A 27,614-nucleotide genomic window follows, 5' to 3' on the forward strand; every position below is an offset into this window, starting at 1 on the left:
TCAGCAGCCTTCCACTCCCCTACATCTGCTCCCTGAGGAAGCAGCCTCATTCATTCTGCCTAACCGTAAGCCTGGCCCTGATACGATGCATTACATATGTATCAATATATAGAATAATGAATAATTTCCAAATTGCTGCTCACCACAAAGCCATGCCATCACTGATGCATGTTTCACACTTGATCTTAGCCAAATAGCCCAGAAACAATACTGACACATGTTTAAAAGCATAGTATAGATGATAATCCATCGACTGCTATGCAGCTTTTCTGTTTTATCGTCTCCCTGGTAAGCTGAAAGGAAACTTTTTTTCCCTTTGTCTTTTCCTAGACTCACTTATCCCCAAGGATGACACATCAAAAACCATCATAGTGTTGATTTGCCCTGCTTGTTTTCAACAGCTTTTAGGGAGATTTGGCAATGTTAAACTTTCAACCGCAGAAAGAGAATGCTTCCAAAATATTGGGTGTGTATGTGCGTGTGTATGTGTGGTTTCTCTATAGTTTACAAGTTAAATACTGCAGTGCAGGATGCTTCCTCAAGAAAGCAACTGAAAGAAGGTCAAGACTGTGACCTCAACGACATTCTTTGATGCATTTTATGCTTTGAAGCAGCTGCACAAAAGCAGGAAAGGAGTTAATACACAGGCAGGCTCACTGTCACAAGTATGAAAGTGTTTTCCATTTGTATAGAAATCAAAGGTTGTTTTTTTAAAAAAAAATAGGCAGGAAAAGTATAAATCTTCTCTTCTTTTTCTCTTTTTTGAATTTGAATTTTGTTGACAGTCAATGTCTTCAACAATGATGAGTGATGAAGGAGTTATGAGAACAGACACATTATTGAGATCAAGGTGCTATCATCATCTCTTGGGCTGCAAGTGCATGCGTTAGAAGCCATGGGGATTCCAGGACAGACATAAAAGAAATTGTGCCTTCACTTTTTCCAATTGTAAGATCACTTTGTTATTGCATACTCTGCTGTTCTGCCCCTGGGTTCAAGTCTTCACTAGACATGGGGGTATTCGTATTCATATACAAATACCCCCCACACAGCTGGACTTAACAAGGATCTGGCTGGCTGGGCCGGCCACTCATGTGTCCACTGGCACCAGCAGCCTCAGTCAGCCTTCCAATCACTCCCGGAGCCACACTCTCTTTCTGCTCATCTAGCCACTCAGCAGCTGTGCAGGGAGATTTGTCCTCTCTCCCCCTGCCTGGAGTTGGCTAGATGAGCAGAAAGGGAGTGATACTCCGGGAGCCATTGGAAGGCTGACCAAGGCTGCCACCACTGCTGGACACATAAGTGGCTGGCCCGGCCGGCCAGACCCTCATTAAGTCCAGCTGTATGGGGGTATTCACATATGAATACCCCCATCTTTAGTCTTCACCCATGCATCAAAAAAAATCATAATGAGATTGTTTGTTGGGAGCACATTCTACCTCATGCATCATCAGGATGCTATTTAACAAGTGAGGAAACGTCCTCCCCTCTTGAGTGCTCATAATGAATACCTATATGTGTTCTGTTCTGAGACATGAGAAAAGCATATTTTGGGGAAGGGATCAAAAGCCTCTAAATCTGATCCACCTCCACATGCTATGTAATTGAGACTGCAAGATCAGGAGGGCTCATTATAAAAGGAAATTTGCTGTATGTGGAGATGGCAGAACATGCTTCAAAGGAAGTGACAGCTGGCACCTGTTATGATATGAGTTCAAAGGGGAAATCCACAAGCAGAACATGCATACCTCATGGGTATGTCTTTTGGGGATCTCATCTCCTCAGCATATTCCAGTGACATATTCAGAGCCATTCGTCTGGTTCATTTCTACTGTTACCATGCATACACCAAAAAAAATTGACCCAGGGCTGAAGCACATGCAACTTCCAAGTCCTCTACATTTCTTCTCTGCAGGTGAGCTGCTTAGGAGTGAGAGAGAACTGGATCTGTCTGCAACCTTTGTTTCTCAGAGAGATTAGGTGGGGCAGACCACCAGTAAAGACTACAGCAAGGAGGAATTTGCAGTCACTAATGTTGCTTCTCAGGTCATTCTTCAGTGTGATAAGGTACCATCAAGCAGTCATCTTGAAATCAGGTTCCTCTGTGCCTCTGATTATTAAAACATCAAATTTAAACTAAGTTGCACTCCCAGAGATGTTGGCAAGTCTTGGGGTCTGAGTCCCAAGTCTGAGCCTTTGGGACCAAGTCCGAGTCCCTGTGAAAAACAAGATTTTTCCTCAGAAAAAAAAGGGAGAGGTGGGTGGGTTCTGAGTCATGAGTTGGGTCCAAATCATTTGGGGGGTGGTGAAACAAGTCAAGTCCAGGTCGAGTCATTGGTGCAACTTAAGTCCGACTTAACAATGAGTCCCACGACTTGCATCCCCATCCCTGCACACTCCCATCAGCCAAAACACTGACTCAGTTGGCTACATTAGTATATTTTTAACTGTTACTGTTGAACTCTGCTTAGACCCCCTTAGCAGAAATAATGCGTGTTTAGCAGAGAAAACTGCTGAGAAGTCTGTTGAAAACAGTGGGATGGCTGAATACTCTAGAGAAAAAGAAGGCAATGGTTTGAATAGAGTAATGACAAATCTGATCAGAACAATATTGACTGACTTTTGAAATAGACTTGCAAGTTGTATTAGCACAGACAGAGGATCCACAAGAGACAGATTCAAATAGGACAATGTAGAGATAAAACAGGACAGAGATCTAAAATGGCTTGAAGTTACTATCTTTGATGATGTCCCTCATCATCTGTTCTTAGAACAGAGCCTCAAAACCAGAGCCAGTCCAAGACGCTTCACTACCTGAGGGGAAGGACAAAATGGTGTCCCTCTCCCCTTCCACATACAGAAGCTATGTAGCTGGAATACCAGCTGAACTCTGCTGAAATGTTCCCGTGGGATTAACAATCTCCACTGCACCAGAGAGTAGCAGACCTCTTTAACAGAGATGGAGCAGTAACAGATTTGTCCTTCAGTGGAGGGAGAAGGCTGATGAACTCAGGAGGAACAATCAACAGACTTATTCTGCTGTTCCAGAGAGGGTGTATCTTCCTAAAAATTCCCACCACCCACACATGAATTCTTCATAGGGAAAAATAATCAATTGGTGTAAATGAAGTATCTTTCTTGTGTTTTAAAATCTCAGTGCGCAGAGGGAGAAAATCTTTAAGTAAAAACAAATTGAGAAGAAATTGAAACTTCCTTCATTGATCATTCTGACCATACTGCGGCACCACATGCTTACTCTTAAGTAAAGAAAAAAGGATTGATGTGTGAGGGATGGAGAAGCCCATAAAAATATACAGTATACCATTGGAAAACTTAATTACTGTATATGCCATCAATTTGGAATTGACTTATAGCAACTCTAACAGGATAAGTGAGATATTTCAGCAGTGGTTTTACCAGTTCCACACCCCCACTGAGTTTCCTGAGTCCTAGTCCCCCACTCTGTCTACAACACTACACTGGGTAACAGAAAACCTACATACCCAATGAAAACATTTAATATTTTTAAAAATACATGAACCCTTTTATAGCTATGTTCAATCAAGAGAAAGACTGATGGATTAATTCTGTACATACAGATCAATAACATTTATTAATCTAAGCAAATGGTGACAGGTGAGGAAAAGTAATTGTTGAAGAGTAAAGCAACATGATTTCTTGAGTGTGATACTCAATTATACTGAAATATTTTAAATTAGTTTAATGTGATGGATGCTGTTCTTTTCATACATTTATTGTCATGCATTATAATTTATTGTCTATTACTGTAATTTTTCATCTACTTATCTATATATATGTTCTCAAACTATAATAAGTTGCACTGTGCCTGTACAAAGTGGATCATACTTTTCTGGAACTACAGATTGTTATTTGTCTTCCCGAGAGATATCTGTGGATACCTCTATTCTTTTTTTTTACACCAAAGTTTGTCCAGAGATTTTGCACTTAAAATTATTAAATTTGCATTTAGTATAAATTGATTTTAGCTTGTTGGTCTGTTCGTTGCTCGCTGAATAGTTATAGGCCTCTGAAGAATTGTAATTTTATGATTGTTGTATTTTATTTGTTTTTCTAATGTTATGTATCCCGCACTGGAATTCTACTTAGGTAAAGAAATGGCTCTGAAATTCTTAAAATTATATTAAATACATCAGAAAATGAAGACTGACAAAATGCTGTCCCAGATTATGCCAAGAATGTTTCAGTGCATGAGGTAGGTTTAGGCCACTACACACGTTGTACAGGGAAGGATATATCAGAGTCGAAAGAAACTGTGATGTGGAAGCCAGTTTCTATTGCAAGACTAGGGAGCTTCTGGATTTCTAGACATTTTAACCTACAACATCCATGACCACTTACCATTGGCCTCGCTGTGTGGAGGTCATGGGAATTGTAGTTTAAAGCACTGGAAAGCAGAAATGCTCTGTGATAACATAGCACCCATGAATGGCTTCACTGTACATAAATACAACTGTCCTATGAAGACAACAAAGCATTATTGACTTTATTATTTATTTTATTATTATTATTTATTATTAGCACTTATATTCAACTTTTCTTCCATGACAGAATTCCAATAGCATTACATCGGTTTATCAAACTGTCTCCCAACTAGACACTGACCAAATTCTAACCTGCTTACTTTCAGCAAGCTTGTGGCATCCTCATAGGATGTAGGGACTCAGTCTTACCTGGCATCCCTTGTTGCTGCTGGAGCAGGTCCCCTTCCTGACCACAATAAAGCAAAGCAAAAGCAAAGCAAAGCGTGCTGCTTATATACTGCCCCATAGCGCTTCAAGCACTCTCTGGGCGGTTTACAAGTTAAGTATGCAGGCTACACATTCTCCCCCCCACCAGCGAGCTGGGTACTCATTTTACCAACCTCAGAATGACAGAAGGCTGAGTCAACCTTGAGCCGCTACCTGGGATTGAACCGCAGGTCATGAGCACAGTTTTGGCTGCAGTACAGCAGTTTAACCACTGCGCCACAAGGCTCCTAAGGTGGGTAACAATGGCAGCGCCCACACAGAACCAACCACCAGAGCCAGGAGAGCCAAGGGGAAGCTGGGCCCCCTCCTTGCTGGTTCCTATTGGTCTGTGAGGCAGTGAGGTCTCTGGACCAGCTGCCCATTGGCCACCGGGGAATCTGACACAGAAGACTGCCAGGTGAGTAGACTGCAGGAGCACGGTTTCCAGTCTGGTCCACTTGCTTAAGTGATGCCTGGCTCCAGTGAGGGACAGTCTGCGGTTGGCAAGCTTCCCCTTCCCATCCTCCCTAAGTTTGGTGGTGGGTTTTCTTACTGTAAAGCATGTTTGTTTACTTTGTTCTTGTCACAACTTTGTTCATGGTTTTGGGACAATGGGGTTGGATCCAGGCAGCATGAAGGGTGACAAGCAGGAGTCTTGGATGCCTAAGTTGATATAAAAATCCCCCTGAATGGGAGGGACTAGGGGCAGGGCCATGGTCTGGCTCTGCTGTGAAGGCAGGGGGCTTGTACGCCTGACCCCGCTCTCAGGGGAAGAAGTAGCGGCATAGGTCCAGGTGGTAGTCAGAGGTTTGGTGCTCCTTCAGTGGCTACAGAAGCATGTGCTGGTAAGCATCAGGGAGGCAGGAGGGCCTCACAATGCAATGGATCCAATTTCCTAATACTAAACTGTTGTAACCAAGCAAGTTGTAGCCTTTTCTCTCCAGTAAACTGTGTGTGCATAAGTGGGTTTTAAAGAGCTAACAATGCGGGACACTTAGCAATACGCCAGCCAACTCAAGACATGTTAGTCAAAGAAGCTCTGCTACAACGACATTGTTCAACTCTCTCTCTCTCTCTCTCTCTCTCTCTCTCTCTCTCTCTCTCTCTCTCTCTCTCTCTCTCTCTCTGACCACTACTGCTTGATTTTGTCAGAGCTCAGCTCTATCATATATTCTCTGTAATTCACCCTCATTATTTTAATAGCTGATTTTCAGATTAGAAGCCAGTTCCCTCCTCCCCCAGACACTGCCCTGAGGCACAATGAGTGAAGAAGACATGAGAATCAGAGCCAGGGACACAGTGAGTGTGGCACAGATAAATTTTTCTCACAAAGTAAACTTCAGAGTAGAAATCAACCAGCAGAGAAAAGTCCTCCAGTCATTTTAAGCAAACCAGAGAGCAATTAAGTGTCTCTGGCCAGGGAAAAGCAAATAGCAGAAAAAGGAAAAGAAAAAAAGAGCAAAATACAATTAGCACCCGAATGCCTCTCACAAATTAGCACAGGCCAATAAGTGTGATTGAAAAATTACATCTAGGATGTTGATTGAAGTTGACAAAGTATTCAATAACAACATAGATTCATCAAAGCTGAAAATGCCGAATTCAACGCTCTCACGTCAGCTTGACCTACCTGCTTTTTCCAACAGTCAATCACTAGGTGAAGCACCTCTTCTTCCTCCCTTGATCCTGGCACAGTAATCAGAAAGTCAACATCATGGCCAATCCTCTTGCCTCTGTTGGTAACAAACCAGAAAAGCAGCATAACATTGCACCAGTTTTCCAGATAATTGAATCCTGCTTCTTGTGAGATTCCCATTCTTCCCCTGCCCCAGCTCAGTAACAACAGGTTACAGGATGAAATGAGAGTGGTGCTTCTTAAAACATAATCACAATGAAATCTTCTATTTCCTTTACAAGGGCTGTCCCTGTCCTTTTTTAAGCAATCATTTAAAAGTGCTTGGTGTATTTTGTCTCTTATTCAGACTAGATAAGACTGGATCTTTGGGGGTAACGTGGTGTCGTTGCTTCTTTTGTTAATACTGGAAAAAGAAGGCATTCGCCTTCTGTGAAGGAAATCATAATCGAGACAAAGATACAGATCTAGACGTGTTTTATTAATCCAAGGCAGTAGGTTCCGATAAGTTTGGCAGCCTTGTCACCATCTAATGTTCTGGCTTAAATTTTGATGGACATTTTAATTACAATGAAAAGGGTCTCATTGTGGGTAATTTTATTCTCTTTCTTTTCTACCAACACAAAATCCTTGCACATCAGATATTTCTCTCCATTTACAATATGAGAATAAAAAGAGTCCTTTGTGTTTCAGGTTTAACAATAGCTGTAATGGAACATCTTGGAGGCTGAAAATTCTAAACACATTTCTAACCACAGTTATTTATATAGCTGTCAGGAACAGATCTCCACCTGCAACTGGCAAGTGGAACAATGGTGAAAACTTTTATCTCCTCTGCAGAGGTGTTCACACCTCTGCAAAGGAGATAACCGTTTTCTTCCTCCTGGTAAGGGTGGGTCAAATCCTAGCGGCTTTTTCTTCTAGTTCCCACAGTCCACATGCCCTAGATAACCTCAGTCAGCTGACAAGGAGTGTGAAGAGCTAGCCACCATTGGATCACATTAGCATATAGCTCACATTTTAGACCACTTGTGCTGCAGTCCAGTGCAAACTATTTTCCAGTGATCACATGATGTACAGCATTGCAACCTAAACCCATTCCAATGTCTCCGTAGACCTTTTTGGTCCAGCAGTCAGGCTACTTCTTTTGAGGAGGACAGGCTGGAGTGATTCTCTGATAGACGCAAGGGTTGCTTTAAGGGAAATGTCTCCTGACAAAGCAAATCTTTCTGGTGCAATCAGATACATAATCTAATTATGCCCTCAGTGAAATTATTGTAGGAGTGAGCCAGTATAGCAAAGCATGTATGGGATGTTCACAACATAGCTATGGTGTGGACCATATATAGAACAGTAGCCCACGAAAAGCCTATTTCCCAGAGTTTTCATAGCACTAGGCAACATTATATGTTCAAGATAAAGCATGCAACTGGTCTTTGCTTTGTTTATTCAGAAATAAACACGAGACTCAGTAAACATTAGGTTCACACTAGTCCAGTGGTGGTGAACCTTTTTGGGCTCACGTGCCGAAACTGGGGAAAACAAACAAACAGGAGGCGCCGGAAGTGGCGGCGGTGGAACCGGAAGTGGCGGTGAATGGGGGAATCCCAGGCACAGAGGTGCCTCAAGACCCCACTCCGGATCCGCCGCCAGCACCAGCTGCTCCAGATCCTGACCTGCCGCCTGTCCGGGCACCAGTACGCCTGCTCAGGTTTTGCAGCCGCCTGATCAGCTTTGGCTGCGGGGGCAGGGGGGAGTAGTGATCCGGTGACTTATGGCTCGTGTGCCGGCAGAAAGGGCTCCGCACGCCAGCTGCAGCATGCATGCCATAGGTTCTCCATCACTGCTCTAGTCCTTCCCTCTCCAGCTGGGCATTTTCTGAATCTTGTGCACATGGGGGAGGGGGGGGAGGGAGAGAGAGAGAAAGAGAGAGAGAGTTTACTCCCTTTCATGGAGTAGGGGGTTTAATCCAGAAATACCAATGTCAACTTGAAAGTAAGAAACAAAGAAAGCTGTGTCCTGTTGAAAGTGGAAAACCAAAGCTTGTGACAAGTAACTTAGACAAACAGAAATATATAAAGGGCTTGGCTAGACAGCTCAATTGGAGTAGGCTAGAGTGGGCTGAATAAGGTTGCTTGAGGTCACATAGAGGTAGGATATGCCATTTGGAGAAATCCATGTTTTCACACCCCTTCATGGATTGCTGCCTTGTCGTGGTGAAGGGGCTTGAGTAGTTCGGAGACGCTATGGGCTATGCCATGCAGGGACACCCAAGACGAACAGATCATACTGGAGAGTTCTGACTAAACGCAATCCACCTGGAGTAGGAATTGGCAAGCCACTCCACTATCTTTGCCAAGAATACCCCATGAAGAGAGAGAAAAGGCTAAAAGATATGATGCTGGAAGATGGGTCCCTCAGGCCGGGGGCGTCCAGCATGTTACTGAGGAAGAGCAGAGGACAAGTACAAGTAGCTCCAGAGCTAATGAAGTGGTTGGGCCAAAGCCGAAAGGACGCTCAGCTGTGGACGTGCCTGGAAGTGAAAGGAAAGTCTGATGCTGCAAAGAAAAATACTGCATAGGAACCTGGAATGTAAGATCTATGAACCTTGGGAAGCTGGATGTGGTCAAACAGGAGATGACAAGAATAAACATTGGCATCCTGGGCATCAGTGAACTAAAATGGACAGGAATGGGCGAATTCAATTCAGATGATTATCATATCACTATTGTGGGCAAGAATCCCGTAGTAGGAATAGAGTAGCCCTCACAGTCAACAAAAGAGTGGGAAAAGCTTAATGGGATATAATCTCAAAAATGATAGAATGATTTCAGTACGAATCCAAGGCAGACCTTTCAACTTCACAGTAATCCAAGTTTATGCACCAACCACCAACGCTGAGGAGACTGAAGTTGACTAGTTTTATGAAGATTTACAACACCTTCTAGAACTTACACCAGAGAAAGATGTTCTTCTCATTCTGGGGGATTGGAATGCTAAAGTAGGGAGTCAAGAGATAAAAGGAACAACGGGGAAGTTTGGCCTTGGAGTTCAAAATGAAGCAGGGAAAGGCTAATACAGTTTTGTCAAGAGAACAAGCTGGTCATCACAAACACTCTTTTCCAACAACACAAGAGGCAACTCTACACATGGAAATCACCAGATGGGCAATACCGAAATCAGATTGATTATATTCTCTGCAGCCAAAGATGGAGAAGTTCTATACAGCCAGCAAAAACAAGACCTGGAGCTGATTGTGGCTCTGATCATCAGCTTCTCATAGCAAAATTCAAGCTTAAACTGAAGAGAGTAGGAAAAACCACTGGGGTAGCCAGGTACAATCCAAACCAAATCCCTTATGAATACACAGTGGAAGCGAAGAACAGATTTAAGGAACTAGATATGGTGGACAGAGTGTCTGAAGAACTATGGATGGAGGCCTGTAACACTGTACAAAAGACAGCAACAAAAACCATCCCAAAGAAAAGGAAATGCAAGAAAGCAAAGTGGCTGCCCAACGAGGCCTTACAAATAGCAGAGAAGAGAAAGGAAACAAAATGCAAGAGAGATAGGGAAAGTTACAGAAAATTGAATGCAGACTTCCAAAGAATAGCAAGGAGAGACAAGAGGGCCTTCTTAAATGAACAGTGCAAAAAATACAGGAAAATAATAGAAAAGGAAAAACCAGAGAGCTGTTCAGGAAAATCGGAGATATTAAAGGAACATTTTGTGCAAAGATGGACATGATAAAGTACAAAAATGGGAGGGACCTAACAGAAGCAGCAGACATCAAGAAGAGGTAGCAAGAATACACAGAGGAATTATACCAGAAAGATTTGGATATCCCGGACAACCCAGATAGTGTGGTTGCTGACCTTGAGTCAGACATCCTGGAGATTGAAGTCAAGTGGGCCTTAGAAAGCCTGGTTAGCAACAAGGCCAGTGGAGGTGATGACATTCCAGTGGAACTATTTAAAATCTTAAAAGATGACACTGTTAAGGTGCTACATTCAAATATGCCAGCAAGTTTGGAAAACTCAACAGTGGCCATAGGATTGGAAAAGGTCAGTCTACATCCCAATCCCAAAGAAGGGCAGTGCCAAAGAATGCTCCAACTACCGTACGGTTGCACTCATTTCACACGCTAGCAAGGTTATGCTCAAAATCCTACAAGGTAGGCTTCAGCAGTATGTGGACTGAGAACTCCCAGAAGTACAAGCTGTATTTCTTTTTTTTTCTTTTTTTATTGTTTTGATAACTTGGGTTAGGGTGTGGAATACAGAAGGTAAGAGGGGAAAGAAAGGGTTGGGGTTGGGGGGGAGGAGAAACAAAAATATAGTAATATCCATTCTATTCATATTGCAATATCAAGATTCACACTCCGCTTTTCTACTATTTTCTGCCTTCCCGATTTTAGTTCACACATTGATCTATGTTATTCGAGCACTATCTGCTGACTCTAACAATTTGTAGAATAAGTCCCATCTTTCAGTTGCCTTTTATAAAGAATAGTCCTTCATCACTTCTGATAGAATGTCCATTTCTGTCATTTTCTTTATCTGTCATTTTCTTTATAGAAAATTCTAGCTGCGGTGACTATATATATATATAACTATACACTTCTTTGCTTTATCTATATTATCAGGTATCATACTCAATAAAAGAAGTACAAGCTGGATTTCGAAGGGGCAGAGGAACTAGAAACCAAATTGCTAACATGTGCTGGATTATGGAGAAAGCCAGAGAGTTCCAGAAAAACATCTACTTCTGCTTCATTGACTTTGCAAAAGCCTTTGACTGTGTGGACCACAGCAAACTATGGTAAGTCCTTAAAGAAATGGGATTGCCTGACCACTTTATCTCTCTCCAGAGAAACTTATACATGGGACAGGAAGCAACAGTTAGAACTGGATATGGAACAAAACTGGATATGGTTCAAAATTGGGAAAGGAGTACGACACGGCTGTATATTGTCTCCCTGCTTATTTAACTTATATGCAGAATACATAATGCGAAAGGCTGGACTGGAGGAATCCCAAACCGGAATTAAGATTGATGGAATAAATATCAACAACCTCAGATATGCAGACAATACCACTCTGATGGCAGAAAGTGGGGATGAATTAAAGAACCTCTTAATGAGGGTGAAAGAGGAGAGCGCAAAAAAAACAGTCTGAAGCTCAACATCAAAAAAACCAAGATCATGGCCACTAGTCCTATCACCTCCTGGCAAATAGAAGGGGAAGAGATGGAGGTAGTGACAGATTTTACTTTCTTGGGCTCCATGGTCACTGCAGATGGAGACAGCAGCCACAATATTAAAAGACGCCTGCTTTTTGGAAGGAAAGTGATGACAAAGTTAAATAAATAAATAAATAAATAAATAAATAAATAAATAAATAAATAAATAAATAAATAAATAAATAAATAAATAAATAAATAAATAAATAAATAAATAAATAAAATCTAGACAGCATCTTAAAAAGCAGAGACATCACCTTGCCAACAAAAGTCCATAAAGCTATGGTTTTTCCCGTAGCGATGTATGGAGTTGAGAGCTGGACCATCAAGAAGGCTGACTGCCAAAGAATTGATGCCTTTGAATTGTGGTGCTGGAGGAGGCTCTTGAGAGTCCCCTGGACTGCAAGGAGATCAAACCTATCCATTCTGAAGGAAATCAATCCTGAGTGCTCATTGGAAAGACCGATCCTGAAGCTGAGGTTCCTGGCCATCTCATGAGAAGAGAAGATATTATGTACATGTCTACATAATGGCTATAAGCACTCCCACACTCAGTGATGAAAGCTACTCCTGGGCTTTCTGTAAACTCATTTAGGATTTTTCATCTGACCTATCTCTGAATGGATTTCCAGAAATAATAAAATGTAACAGCATTTTTTAAAAGTTCCCAAAAAGTCTGTCTGTCATTCAGCTTATCACCTTGGCTCAAGTGTGGAACTTCAAGCGATTAAGAACTTGATAGTCCTATTCTTGTGATAACAATGTATTGTCACTTTGTTACCTGTATAAGTAATCATTATTCTCACCACCAAGGGAGTAAATATACATATAAGAGGGCACAGTTTTTTGCATTCCATGTGTATGCAGAACTGGAATTTGATTAATAAAAACTCACATTGAATAAAACTGTTTGTCTTTAATGTGCCACAATTGTTTGCCTCTCTCCCCACCCCCGTCTTCTTTTCTTTTTCCTCTTTAAGTTTACAAGCAAGCTATTTTTTAAATACCAGCTCCCAGAATATTTTTTCCAATAACATGTGTTTTTCCCATTAACAGATCCTAGCACCAAACAATTTTTGTTCACCACTACAACTATACAATCATAGAATCACAGAATCACAGAAAAGTGAAGTTGGAACGGGCCTACAAAGCCATCAAGTCCAACCCCCTGCTCAGTGCAGGAATACAATCAAAGCATATTTTCCTACATGCACTATTGTGAGCCTTGACAACTCCAGTGGCTTCAGTTGGGTTCCCATCTTCCAGCTCTGAATTCACACAACCAGTAGATGGTGAATAAAACTCAAAAGGGTTTAGTGAAACGTGGGTCAGGGGGGAAAAGTAACAAACTTTACACGTGAAGTCAGTAGTCCTAGTTCTTGACATTTGTCCCTTCTCTGTGCAAATCTGCCATTCTCTGGTTTTGTTCACTGGGAGAGTCCCAGTCTCTTCCCTGTGCCCTCAGTTGATTAGTTAGTGCAGTTTGCCCATCAAGGCTTCTCTCCCTCATGGATGTTCCCGGAACAAGGGGTGGTATCACCACACCGAGAGGTATCACCACACCTCTGGCACCACAGGTGTCCTGTCTTCTCAAGTTGCAATCACAAGGTCTCCTCCACCAGCATCTATTCAAGGAGACATCAGAATCACTTTCTTTCCTCTGTTCCTTCTTTTCCTTCTTCTCTGTTTCCTTCTCCCCAATAGGAATGTTGTGGGGCCAGCTTATATTTGTACTCAGAGGCCTCTCCTTTGTACACCAGAAACCAGACCCAGACCCCCTACCAAGGATCCTCCTTGTACACATAGTCCCTGTCACCTGGGACTTCCTCTTCAAGGGGATCCTTGAACCAATAGTTGTCTGATGACTCTTCTTGAACATCTCCACAGTCTTCTCCTCCTAAGGGTCCAGCATTTTCACCCAATCCTTCTGCTCCTCAAGATTTTTCAGGTTGGACTTCAATCTCCTGGGTAAGAAGGTTGGCTACCCCCTCTGAAATTTTCATCATTATCTGCAGGGATTCCTTCTCCCTCTCCTGCACTTTGGTGCTTATCACCACTTCTAATGTGTGCTTTTCTACTTTTTCCTCTAGCATCAGGACTTCTGCCTCTCCCTTCATCCTGGAATTATTCTGGGATGGGAGGCTGATTCTCCCCAGGAGCCAACTCTTCCACCATCTCTTCCTTTTCTTTCTGCCATGTTTCTGCCTCCCATTGTGGTAAAGCCACTTTTATATCTCTCATGTGCCAGGGGTAGACCACTTTCAGACATTCCCCTAGGGCAGTGGTCCCCAACCTTGGGCCTCCAGATGTTCTTGGACTTCAACTCCCAGAAATCCTGGCCAGCAGAGGTGGTGGTGAAGGCTTCTGGGAGTTGTAGTCCAAGAACATCTGGAGGCCCAAGGTTGGGGATCACTGCCCTAGGGATCATCCCTCAGCTTCCGGGACCAACAGAATCCCTGTGGCTTCAGTTTGTGTTTCAGTGTCTCTGCACATGCTGCCTTGCAAACTTTCAGTAACCATCAATGCAGGTGGAGTTGTTTGGGTATTCATCTAGACTGGGGCCTTGGGTTCCTGGTTGGAACCCAACAGCACAGCATCTGTGACGCTGCCGTCTTCACAGCTATGCATATACTGTATCATGTAGTCTGACTCTGAGTCGTGTCAATGAAAGCATGTCAACAAATTAAGTGCCCAAAGTGAGGACTTCCACCATGAAATTGACAGGAAGTATCACTCCCAAAAGAATCAGCCCCCTTTTTTGTTATGTGTTCAGTAAAAATAGGGAAATAGACCAGAAAAACCATCCTTTTTCACAGACATTAACAGTGGGTGTAGAATCCAGGCCAAGCTACAGAGAAACCAGCTTGGATCAAAACCACATTGATTGATCTACAAGTAGATACCACACCCTGTGACTTACTCATGCCTGCATTTAATATTAAGGTCATGGGTGTTAAAACCATCAGGAGTAACCACTAGCTAATCCGTTCCGCCCCATTTTGATAGTACAACTTCTTCTGGTTTAATAGGCTTGCTCATCCTTTCCCCACACTCATCTTCTGACTCCAGTCAAACCTGATTTGGTTAACATTGTTTTAAAAGTAGATACAGAAAGGAGCAATAATAAACTATGAGGTTTCAGTGCAAACCCATCAAGACAGCACACTGCAAATCTGTCTCCTCCCGAGTACTTTTAAAGAAAAATAATCTCTTGAAAGCTCTTTTGAAATAGATATATTTTGCTGAGAGTCGATGAGATTAACACCAAAAGAGATTGTGCAGTTTGAGAGGTCTTCTTCCCCCATGAAAAATATGAACGTACAGGCAGAATAATGATAACCTCGATAAAACTGCTGGGGCGGGGGGAGCTGTGGCGAGCTGCTACTTGTCTGAGTTGGCAGCACTGAACTGCAAAGTGACATAATAAAATGTTCCTCAGAAACATAGGAAGCTGCCCGATACTGAGTCAGACTATGGGTTTATCTAGTATATTGTTTTCTGCCTGGAGTTCCAGCAGCTGTTCAGGGGTTCAGACTAGAGATGGGGTATTTGTATTCGTATACAAATACGAATATCCCCCACAGGTGCAGATAACAAGGGTCTGGCCCCCCGGAGCCAGCCCGACCATTCACGATTCTGCTGCTAGCTCTGCAGAGCCTTCCTGTCATTCCGTTGCTTGCGATGGATTAGCCAGTCCTGGCAGAAGGACTGCAAAGCAATGGAGCAATAGGAAGGCTCTGCAGAGCTAGCGGCAGAATCGTGAATGGTCGGGCTGGCTCCAGGGGGCCGGACCCTCGTTATCTGCACCTGTGGGGAGATATTCGTATACGAATACAAATACCTCCAGCTCTAGTTCAGACTTGTGCCCTTTCCAGCCCAATGTGCAGATGCTGAGGACTGATCCCGAGACCATGCTTGACCGTCGTTGCCCGGTCAGCAGTTTCACATTCCATGAGACTTCAGGGCCAAAATCTGAAGTGAGGAGAGGAAAGAGCTTTCCTCACCATAGGAGGTGAGCCCTTGGTATGCCAGAAGAGTAGAGTCCTGGAATGATTGCAAAATAAGTTCTAGGATGATGTGTTCATGTGTGTACTAAACATGGACTATTCATATTCATATCCCTGGGGATACAAATATGAATAACAGCACCACAGGTGCCATGGAGGACCATTCCCTTCCTGTAGAACCGGCCGATCCACTCACCGGTTGCCACACAACACTAGGGTCCTTTGTCATCACGCCAATCCAGGAAGGAGCCCAAGTGGAGCTTCCCTGCCTCCCTGTGCAGCAAGCCATGCATCAGCTGAGCAGGGAGATGCCCCATCCCGCCTCCTCACCAGATATTCAACTGTGCAGGGAGACGGGAAGCACCGTCTGGGCTCCTTCCCAGATTGGAATAATGACGATGATGAAGGACCCCAGCACTGTGCAGTGACCAGTTAGTGGACCAGCCAGTTCTGAGGGGCGGGAATGGGCCTCCATGGCACCTGTGGTATCACTATTCGTATTCGTATCACCAGGGATATGACTACGAGTAACCCATGCCTAGTGTGTACACATGTGTGTACATGTGCACATGACAGAATGAGATGGTCAGCATGGATTTTTTGCATTTCCTTCTAAACAAATAGTATGTGTGCAATATACATGCTATACTGCAAGCCAGTGGACAGCCAAGAGTGAATGTCCCCACACAATAAAATCAAAGGTCTCCTTCTTTACTATTGCTTACACTGAAATTTTTAATTTAAGATGCAAAGGAAACATGCCCTATTTAATTCTTCACACACACCCCAAATGGGAATGTGACAAAGATTGTTTCTTTTTCTCCATCAAGATTTCTGTAATTTGGGCACAATGCCTCAGGGGCAATCTGTGTAAACTTAATGTCCTTTCCCTTTAAGAAACAAAGAGCACAAACACACAGCAAGTTTGATTGTTAAAAGAAACAAGACCCACGACAACTATTCTGGTGTTTTTAATCCATCTGTACCATAAGTCAGCAGCAATTGCAGGTTTGCACAAAAGTTACATAATGTATTTGAGATGCTCATTTTGCGCAAGGTACATAACCTGCACAAAAACCGTTGCCTTGGATGTCACCTGCAAATATCTCACCCAGTTACAGGGCAAGTTTTATAGTTCAGTGTCCTTGCCATCAAGAAGGGAGCAGGGCCCTTTTGCCCCAACAAGTCAAGCCTCCACTTCTTGTTACTTCCAAATTCTGTCTGAGGGTGGAGAAACACCAGATTCTGGTTAAGGGGACAGTATACCTTTCATTCACTGTACATGAATATAGCACAATGTATACGAGCCACTTTCATAACCTGAAATGAACTATATAATTGTAAAGTATTTTCATTGGCTGGTGTGACAGCTTCAGAAACGTAGGCATCATGGCAATATATAAAGTCATTTTCTTAAGGCGTCATTGGGAGACGATCAGATGAAAAGAGAATAAAAGTAATTATCTCTTTTCGTGCATCTCAAAGAGTAGGATGAACTCCCACCGTATATTATTTGATGGAATATTGGTTTGTTCTCCCCTTCCCAAGTATATTACAGGAAAAAGAGCTCCCTAATGGAAAGAGTCGAACACTTTTTCTTTGGAACATGACGGTCTGTGAAAAACTTGCAAAGAATTCAGTAATTTTCACGCTCACACAGAGTTCAAGTGCTTACAGCGGGAAACACAGACCTTCCATTTCTGTTTCTGCCTCCAGGTAAACTATAATTTTGCAACAACCCTCCAATCCCTTGAAGTGTGTGTGTGTGTGTGTGGGGGGGGGAACTAACAACAAATCACTATGCCTCAAAGATTAAATGTTTATATTAACCAAATGTGTGATGAGAAAGCCCAAACTGAACATCAAGTCAAATGCACTATCTGCAGAGAGAATTCATGGCACTTTGGAACATTCTAATCTTTAATTTGTCCTCTTGGGGCGTTAAGAGCTCTACATTCCAGGTAAAAGCGCACATATCCTGGAATCATATTCATCCCTTTTAATAACGACGGATGCAGTTACAGCTGGCTATGGACTCCGAGTTCAATTCTGACTAATAAAGTGTTAGTGCTTTGTCTAATGAAAATACGAAACGATGGACAAACACCTATTTTGCACCTTCAAATTCTTTTGGAAATTTAATTCTTCCTATCATTCATTATTTATCGGTTTTATATCCCCAAAGGAGAATCTTTGGAGCTTCAGCCCCTGTAAATATTCAATATGACACAAAATATATCCTACTTAAAATGCTTATAGATTTCAGTTGGATGTGATAACCAGGATGCATATTGAAGTAATGGTTAGAGTTTGTGTCCTATTTAAAATGTTGAACTCTAAAAACAGCATTTCAGATGCATTTGAAGTTATTCATGAACTACTGTGCAGAATATCTCCTAGTATCAAAATGCTTTATGGGTTCAATGTTTAGAAGGCAGTCCATATAGAAATTGAAACATGAGAAGAGTATATCATAAAACATTTTATTAGTATTGCAATTTTACAACTACTGCAATACTACATGCTATTATTCCCCCCCCCGACACTGAAAAATATGATGCCTAAAATAGTCTGCATAATTTATGCCGTATTTTATTTCAGAATTTAACTTTGGGCTGCAGTTCTGTAGTACATGTACTTACTTGGGAGTAAGTGCCACTGAATTCAGCGTGGCTTACTTCTCAGCCGACATGCATAAGGTTGTGTCATTAAAGCTATACATTACACAGAAAATGAATGTTTCCCCCCCATACCAGAAACATGTAAGAGCTGATATAAGCTCAGTAGATAGGAGCACCCAACTGTGGAATGAAGGCTAAGAAATTTGAATCCTCACTGTGCCTCCAAGAAAAGAGGTCAGCCAAAATCAGCTGATGTGAGTGTAACTGATGTGGACCCATGCTTTCCCACCTGTGTGGCCTTGAGCAAGCAGCAGAGCATCACCAGAAGTGGAAGGGACTATTTCTACATACTCAAAATTCTGAAAAGGTCATCATAAGTCAGAATCAACTTGATGGTACATAATTACTGCATTCCTATAGGAAAACATAACCAGCACAATTTTTTTCTAAATTAATTTATTGGCACAAACAATTTTACCATGCAACTTTGTTATTAATAGGGAATCACTTAGATCAGGCTTCTCTCCCTATAGCCCTTTGCAAGGACAGCAGGGTCCCCTTTCCCTCCTCTTCCTATATCCGGCCCACATAAAAAGGCAAGGCCGGATGTGTCTGGAGACCTCTGTCCCAGAGACTTAGACATTAAGGAAAAGCCTGCCTGAAGAGAAAGCTCTTCACCTGCTTGCAGAAGGATAGCCAAGATAGGGCTAGCCTGACTTCCTGTGGAAGGGAGTTTCAGAGTCTGGAAGCAGAGGCAGAGAAAGCCCTTTTCTGTATCCCCCCAAAATATGAGGATGGTGGGATGAAGAGAAAAGACTCCCCTGATGATCCTTAACACCCATGCAGGCTCATAAAGGGAGATATGTTCTCTGAGATAGCTTGGACCCAAGCCATTTAGGACTTTACAGGTTAGAAACAGCACTTTGAATAATCATAGGATCATGTCATAGAGCAAAGGTGGGGAACTTTGGTGGTCTGAAGGATACATTTTTCCCCTCCTATTACAAGAAATGGAAACTGGAAATGCCTAGACATCCACTTCTTGGTTCTATTGGGGGGGGTGCAGATATTTGGGGGCTCAAGAGTACCCTGCAAGCCTACCAATAAAAAAACAGGTGCTCCTGGAAGATGCCAGAACTAAGCATTTGTTGCTGATGATGTTATTGTTGTTGATTCCAGTGTTAGGTGGGGCTCCATGTGGGGGGGGGGGGGCACAGACATTGCTTCGGCCATGCATGCAGCTTATAAGCTGCACTTTCCCCATGCCACAGAGATATCTTTGGTACGTGTTCATGTCTTTTTTACTTGTGAAGTCCAGTTTACTTAGCCAGACTTTTTAAAATATATCATGTGAATTATTGTGCAAAATAGTATTGCATAATTCAGTGCTGGTCTATTTTTAATATTCTGATATTGCATTGTTTGGAATCTGACTATGGGATTTGTTCTGTTTTTAACAGCTGAAAATCTTTGTAAGTAATTAGAAAGAAGAGAGATTCATACTATATGGACTAGTAACAAAAACATGAATGCACATTGGTTTCTATGATAGTATGATTTGCCCTTAACCACATTCAGATAGGATTCAGATTCATACTATATGGACTAGTAACAAAAACATGAATGCACATTGGTTTCTATGATAGTATGATTTGCCCTTAACCACATTCAGATAGGATTCATGTTACTGCAATTATAACTAAGTACATATATGTATATGCACCTAGTTATACTTGCAGTAACAATTATAACTGAGCTCACTATATATTATACCCTCCTACAAGAACTGAGCTCATAATGAGCTCAGTTCTTGTAGGAGGGTGTAACCAGTCTTTTCTTTTGCTTATCTGTTCATTGAAGGTCATTAAGGCTGTTGTTTCTGTGTTGTATGAGATTGGATACACTCCCAGAAATCTGGATAACCTTCCAAAAGTTTTGCCAGCTTGAGTCCCTGTTTCATTGTCTTTATCCAGGGAGAATGTATGTATATTCTTTTAGCGGGAGGATGTGCTACTTTTTGTAGTTGCCACAGCTTCAAAGCTAATATGGAAAGCTTCATCCATGCCTTCAGTACTGTTATCTAGAGAATTTCCTGTTGTTTCACTGTTTCTATGAGGCTATGAAGTTACCCATATTAGCTTTGAAGCTGTAGCAATTACAAAAAGCAATACACCCTCCCTGGATAAAGACAACGAAACAGGCACTCAAATTGGTGACAATCTTTGTAAGTCTTCCTGGGTCACTGATCATATTGATATACATTTTCTTTAAAAAGGGATATTTATTGAGGTGGAATCTTTTTGAAGATTTTTTTTTTAAAAAATTAACTCAATTATTTTTGGAACACCTTGACAGGTACTTAAAACTCTTTTCTCTCTCTTTTTTCAATATATATTGGAATTTCTTAGTATTAGAACAGCCTTTCCCAGCTCCGTGCTCTACAGAAGTGTCAATATTCACTAGATACTACAAAAGATGTAGATTAAACCATCTGGAGGGGCGCCATATAAGGGAAGGCTGAATCAGGCAATCAACCTCCTTGTATTATTTAACCAGTTTATCTGTTTTTAAAAATGACAGATTTCCATATTTTTTTTCCATTCTCTTCATCTGAGAAAGTTAAGAGAAGACTGTGATGAGAGAAAGTTGAAATTGTAAAAAATCGTTGCCACAATCAAACAATCCAGTAAGCAACATGAGCTTCAAGTGTTAGGTCACGGACAGGAAAAATATTGACTGAAATCTGTGAGGGTTCTGCTTCTGGGCTCCAGTTTTCGCTCAAATAAATCAGCAGATTTGTGTGGATTTGAAACAGGTGTAAGGTTTATTGAGGTCTTTAACAAATAACCGGTGTCTGCAACATTAATCCAAAGTTTATCTCCTTCTGACAATGGGTCAGCAAGAGGTTTCCAATCTTCATATCCAAAGGGGTTTCCTTCACACAAGTTCCAAGGTTCTGGCTAGTCCAATACCGGTCCTGCCTTGTCTTCCAACAAGGGGACTGTGTCATCCCAGTTCTCCATCCAGAGAGGGTCCTGGGTGGGCGTGAAGGTCTGTCAGGTTCCTCCTGATATCCCTTCATCCTCATTTCTCTCACCCTCCATTGTACCCTTTCTCTTCTTTCTCTCTCTACTTTATCTTTCTCCTCTCTAAGCTTCCTCCTCCACTCCCCGACTTCAGCCTCTCTCCAGTAAGAGGGTCTTGGTGGTATCTCCCTCCGTCTCCGGTCGTCCGCCTCTTCTTTCAGGACTCTAAGTCTCTCCCATGCTCCAGGCCAAGGGTCCTCCATCCAGACCCACTCCCAGCCTGGAGGTCCCCCAAGGCTTCCACCCTATTCCCGTCATTTCTTCCCCAGTTCCTCTAACTGCCAACTTTCATATTCCCTCTCTATGTTTCCCGGGACTGTCTCCGGCTGCTCCGTTTTCTTAGGGGGAGAGGCGAGCATACGGTAGTTTGAATCTCCTTTTCCACAGTGAGGGGGAGGGCTGGCACTCCAGTGAGAGGAGTAGTGCTCTTGCCTCCAGTCTCACAAAATCCAGTAGTAAGTCACAACGATTAACAACTTAATGATGTAAACCACTTAATTATATAAACCACCATTGTATGGTCATTGTTTTCAGCTTTAAATATTGTCTTTCAAGGATGTAAGCCACCTTGGCTTCTTTTCAAGGAGAAAGACTGGGTGAAAATATTTTAAATATATAAATAAAATAAACTAGAGTAGGTCCATTGAATCAATGGGATTTATGAAAGGGTTAGGTCACCAAATCCCCACTGATTCAATAAGTTTATTCTAATTGTAGCTTAATACTGGAATTTAGCTATCATATTCATAATTGTTGTTGTTTAGTCGTTAAGTCCTGTCTTCCACTGCCTCCCCATAATTAGAAGGTGATAAAACATTATTTCTCCCAAGACATATCTTTGAAGCTCCCATGTCTGTGCAATCAACCTGTAAATTAATTGTGTGATTTACTTCCTCATGATCAATCATCAGACAAAAGCAAGCCAATCTGCAGCTTGTGTAGCTGTGACATCTCATGGAGTGAAAAATAGGGATGCTATGAATATTAGCAAATATTCTTGTTCTAGCTGAAAAAAAAAATGTCTTGATGTGTCAAGATACATTATCACACATGTTATCAACTGCTGTGAGATGCTTCACTCCTGCATGAGAACAAAATATAGTACTAACATCTATTTTGTTGTCAGCAGTGTTTTGCGCATGTATGAAACTGCATTCAGTGCAAAATACATATTTTGTCAAATTCAATTGTTGTGTGAAGTATGGTTTTGTGCAAAAATTCCTGAATTTTTCATTCAAAATTACTAAAATGCAAAAAAAAAAAAAAAACCCCTGCAAACTGAGTTAGCCAAGTCTTGCAATCTCATCTATAGGGAAAAACATATAAATAGGGGGAAACAACATCTTTTAACTACTCAGAAAGCTTAATTTTTAATTGTGAAGTTGGTATAATCATCTGCTGCTGTCCCCAGATAAGAGATGGATGCTGCATGTGTCCTGTGCATTTGAATCAGCTTTTTAACATGGGACTTATGTTGTCAATGAAATGGCCAATGTCCTGCTCTTAGAGTAGGAAAATAAAGGCTCACCTCTCTGCAAAACCGACTGAACCAAAGTTATCAGGTTAAAAAAAAAACCCAACAACAACCAAGCAAGCAAACAAAGTGGAAGAAACACAAGAGAAAGCAAAATGCAGAAAGTTACAATTTTTTTGCCAAGGTTGAAATGTGCAGTACACTTGTGATTTGTTAAGGAAAGGAGAAGCAAAGGGAGAGAAGATTGTGCCAGAAAAGAAGAAAACCCAGGCATTTGATCACATAAGCTTCGTATCAAGCTCACCTGAGCATTTGCTACATGATCTTCATGCCTTCATCTGGCAACAGGGGACAAAGATGCAAGATTGATGACAAAGCCGGAGGCAAGATTTCATTTTATAATTCATCATGATGTATGGTCAGAAGCTACATAGAATCATGAGAGTATAGCATCCTGAGGCAGGGAATGACAAGGCATCACAAAGGCTGTGTCTAAAATAATTCATTATAAACCCAAACCTGCATGCCTTACAAGAGGGCGGGGGAGTCCTCCATGCTCTCACATATGATTCAGAGAGTTCTGTGCCTAGAGCACAGAGAGGCATAGAGCAAGTTTTTACAGCGCTTAACACTGCAGCTGAAAGACCATCCACCAATGTCAGTTTGAACAAACAGATGCCATCACATTCAAGAGGTGCCCCACAAATGTGAAAAATCACTCCAGTAAACAGGGCTGTCCCAAGGCTTGAGCACTATTAAATCCCACTTATTTTCCCAAACTCTCCTAGCAAAACACTGGGTATCCTCCTGGCCTTGAATTTTTTTTAGTTCACTCAGATTTCTCACTGTGGCAAGATATGCCTACATCAAAGAAAAATGGAAAAACCACTCCATCTGGAGGATGAAAATAAAGGCTGAAAAATAAACACCTCTGTTCAGTGGGGATAAATCATTTTGTTGGGGGGGCGGGATGGGAGTAGAATGTTATTCACTCCTGAAGGCTCCTTCAATGATACTCCTTGAAAGAGTGATATCATTTTTGTACAACACATGCCCAGCCTCAGATCTGAACTCTACAGTTAAGCAACTTGGCACTTGCTGGCAGAACTTGGAAAAGTTAGTTTTTTCAGCTACAGCTCCCAGTGTCTCCAGATTTGCTCTTCTAGTGCTATCCTGCTGGGGTGGAGATGAGGATTCTAGGAGTAATATTTCAAAGACTCCACTTTTCCTTTCCCTACATCAGTGATTCCCAGCCTTGGGCCCCCAGATGTTCTTGGACAACAACTCCCAGAAGCCTTCACCACTAGCTGTGCTAGCCAGGATTTCTTGGAGGTGTAGTTGAAGACTATCTGGGGACCCAAAGTTGAGAATCACTGCTCTAGTGTTGGGTGTTCCATATAAGCCTTCCTTAGAACCTATCTCAACTGAATGCCTGCGCTTGCATCTCATCTTCTAACTTTTAGGTGAACAGATCCTCTATCACAAAAGACGAACTAGTCCAAAGGCCTCCTTTTCTAGCTCAAAGTCAGTATATATCCATGGATGCATTTTCTGCAATTTTGGGGAAATAATGGTAACACAGCTGTACAGTCAAACCTCGAACTTACAAGCATCCCTACCTATGAACATTTCGACTTACAAACAGCTCCATTTGGGAAAATTTGTATCGACTTGCGAATGGAGCCTCGACCTATGAATAAAAAAAAGGCAGGGGAAAAGGGTAGGAAATTCAATTTCCCTTGCCTTTGTTTCATTCCATTCAAACCATTGATGGCAAAGAGGCTGCTCTTTCGCCCCAATGGTTAGGAAAAGAGACCCCCCCAGGAGGTCTCCAATGCTGGCGGGGGACCCCGGGGAGGTCCCCCAGGGCTTCCCTGCCACAATCGGAGACCTCCTGGGGGTCCCCCGCTGCCGCGATCGGACCCCCAGGTCACTGGAGGCCTCCTGGGGGTCCAATGGCAGTGGCGGGGGACCCCCAGGAGGTCTCCGATGGCGGTGGAGAAGCCCTGGGGGATCTCCCAGGGGGCCCCTGCCACCGAAATCCAGCCAGCTCAAGTCTCCTGGCACTGGGCGACCGCTGCCTCCGCTGCACCCAGGGGCAAGTGGCAGAAGCACCCCGGCCAGGCTCAAGCCTCACAGCGGCGGCAGTCATGGTGGTGGTGATCGCAGTGGCAGGGGACCCCCAGGAGGCTTTGGACCGGTAAGTGCTGCTTTTTTAAAAAAAACCCTGTTCTGGGTGGCTTTTGCAGGGTGGGTTTGGGCTGGGGGGGTTATGTTTCAGTGCTTTGCTGTTTTGTGTTTTGGTGGTTAATTTTTATTTTTTTTTTGCAATCCCAGCGTGGGACTTGCTCCAATGTTTATTTTTGGGTTGTTGTGCTTTTGGTTTTGGTTTTTTGCAATCGCAGCATGGGACTTGCAGTGCTTTCTTTGTTTGTTTGTTTGTTTGTTTGTTTGTTTGTTTGTTTGTTGTTGTTGTTGTTGTTGTTGTTGATGATGTTGATGATGAGGATGAGGATGAGGATGAGGATGAGGATAATGATGATGTATTTTTTTCTTTCCCTGGAATGCATTAATTGGTTTTCAATGCATTCCTATGGGAAATGGTGCCTCGACCTACAAACTTTTCAACTTACGAACACTGTTCCAATATGGATTACGTTTGTAAGTCAAGGTACCACTGTATTACTTACATTTATTTTTCATTTCAAGTTAAGGCATCAATTTTATTTCTCAGTTTTTCAAATTACTTCATGCTCTCCACCAGTTATATATCTGAAATCAATAGTTCTTAACTATTAAGAATGACTGAAGGTATAATTGAAAGTGATAGTCTTTTGCTGCTGCCACTATTACAGCATCCCTGAGCATCCCAGCCTTCCCCACACCTCCAGAATGTTTCTCTATTGTATCCATTATTTCTGCCACTCGTTATCATAATACTCCATTCTGCCTCCAGTCCCCTGGTGCCATTTACTTTGTGGACTTAGCATTCTATGTTGTTGTTTAGTCGTGTCCGACTTTTTGTGACCCCAGGGACCAGAGCACGCCAGGCCCTCCTGTCTTCTGCTGCCTCCCGGAGCTGGGTCAAATTCATGTTGGTCGCTTCAGTGACACTGTCCAACCATCTCATCCTTATCTCAGCCTCATCTCAGCCTCAGCATTCTATGGCATAGGGCAAATGGGTTAAAATAATAATAACCATGTGCCGTCAAATCAGTTCTGACTTATAGTGACCCCTTTCAGTGTTTTACAGGTAGAGAATACTTAGAAGTGTTTTACCATTCCCTTCTTCTCAGGGTGCCCAAGGCCACACAGGCTGGCTGTCCTCACAGCAGGCAGACACCGTGGTGAATCACACTCCCAGCCTCTGGCTCCACAGCCAGATCCCTAAACCACTCACCAAGCCTTTAATGCCAGAAAAAGGGAGGTAAGAGATTCTGTCTTTGGCAGTGTTGATCGTAGAACAGCTATATATCACATCTAGTCTGACCAGTTCAATATTGTTTGTATATGAATGTTTACTTAGCTGATTGAAACGTCTCCAATGAACACCAGAAAAGAGTTAATACACAGTACTTCGCCATATGGTTCATGCATTTCTCTCCACATTTTCATTTCTCCTTCTAAAGCATACTTAGTCAAGGCTTTTTTTAATTTTAAAAGCGACATCTGTCTGAAGGACCTTTTAAACAAATATGCCCTCTGCAAAAGATTTGTTTTTAAGTTCGTACAATACTTTCCCTGCATTCCCTGCTAAGGGGCTCCCAATCCACAGAGTCAGAAAGAGCTCCCCAAGGCCTATGAGCTCTAAAACCTAACATGCAACCAAAACAAGGCAGTCATGCCGTTTTAGCATTTCACTCTGGATGCATAGAAAACAACGGCAGCAGCACTGATAAGTGTGTTAGTTAAGGCTGAGGATAAGGAGACAGACAAAAGACTCTAGTTTCTGTTTCACTCATCTAAAGCTCTGCCTGGCTCTTTCTAATAGAGAAGTATTGATGGAGCTCTTCTGGCCCACTCCAGACCTGGTGATTTTGTTGTAGTGGTTATCAGTTTTGTTTTTTTGTTTTTAAATCCATTGCAAAGAAGCAATGGGAGAAAAACCTAGTCAAGTTCTTACATGCACTTCACTCTGAGAGTATGATGGGCCTATTGATCCTGTATGTTCAAGTCCTCTTACACCACACCAGCACGCCCTTTTCTAAGGCTAGAGTTCTGAACTGTAGGCAGGGGCCAGGAGTACAGATTATATGCCAGATCTCCCCACCACTTGAGACAGTTACTTTTTTGGACTATAATTCACAGAGTGCCAACTAGGAGAGGGATCTAGGCCTTCTAGTCCAAAAAAGGAACTTTTGCAAACTCTGACTCTTGCACTGTGCAGTAAAGAAAAATAACAAATGATATGTTTAAACCATTTTAGATTTGATTTAATTTGGCTCCCACTGAAACCTCTCCCAGGGTAATTGGCAGCCTTTTGGTCCCAAGAGCAGGGTGTACAAATTCTAAGCCTCACTGCAGAGATGCTAAAACCCAGCCTCAAGAAGGCCTGGGTGGTATATAATCAGTTTTTGGACTCTTTGTCTAAAATATTTCTGCACTATCCAAGAAGGAGCTGTGCTTAGCCTGTTGGTTATCCAGATAACCAACACAGCCAGAGAGCAATTGCTGGCCTCATCCTTCCCTAGCTGCTTTGCTCATACAAGCAGTGCTAAGCCTAAAGAGGAGAGACTTCTCTTCCAATGTAGGTCCTACGCATGAGTAACAAACTTGGGAAAAT

The 27,614-nt window shown here is 42.4% G+C and overlaps 1 protein-coding gene across 1 annotated transcript in view; it reads right to left on the reverse strand.

Annotated features, from left to right (window-relative positions):
• DNTT (DNA nucleotidylexotransferase) overlaps positions 1-27,614 on the reverse strand; it is a 173,611-nt gene that overhangs the window by 49,055 nt on the left and 96,942 nt on the right. The window contains exon 8 of the mRNA XM_020795007.3: positions 6,400-6,502. Within this exon, the coding sequence (XP_020650666.3) occupies positions 6,400-6,502 (103 nt within the window). The remainder of the gene's footprint in view (positions 1-6,399; positions 6,503-27,614) is intronic.

This window comes from Pogona vitticeps, chromosome 3 (genome assembly GCF_051106095.1).
Source record: "Pogona vitticeps strain Pit_001003342236 chromosome 3, PviZW2.1, whole genome shotgun sequence".
In the NCBI taxonomy this organism is placed as follows: Eukaryota; Metazoa; Chordata; class Lepidosauria; order Squamata; family Agamidae; genus Pogona; species Pogona vitticeps.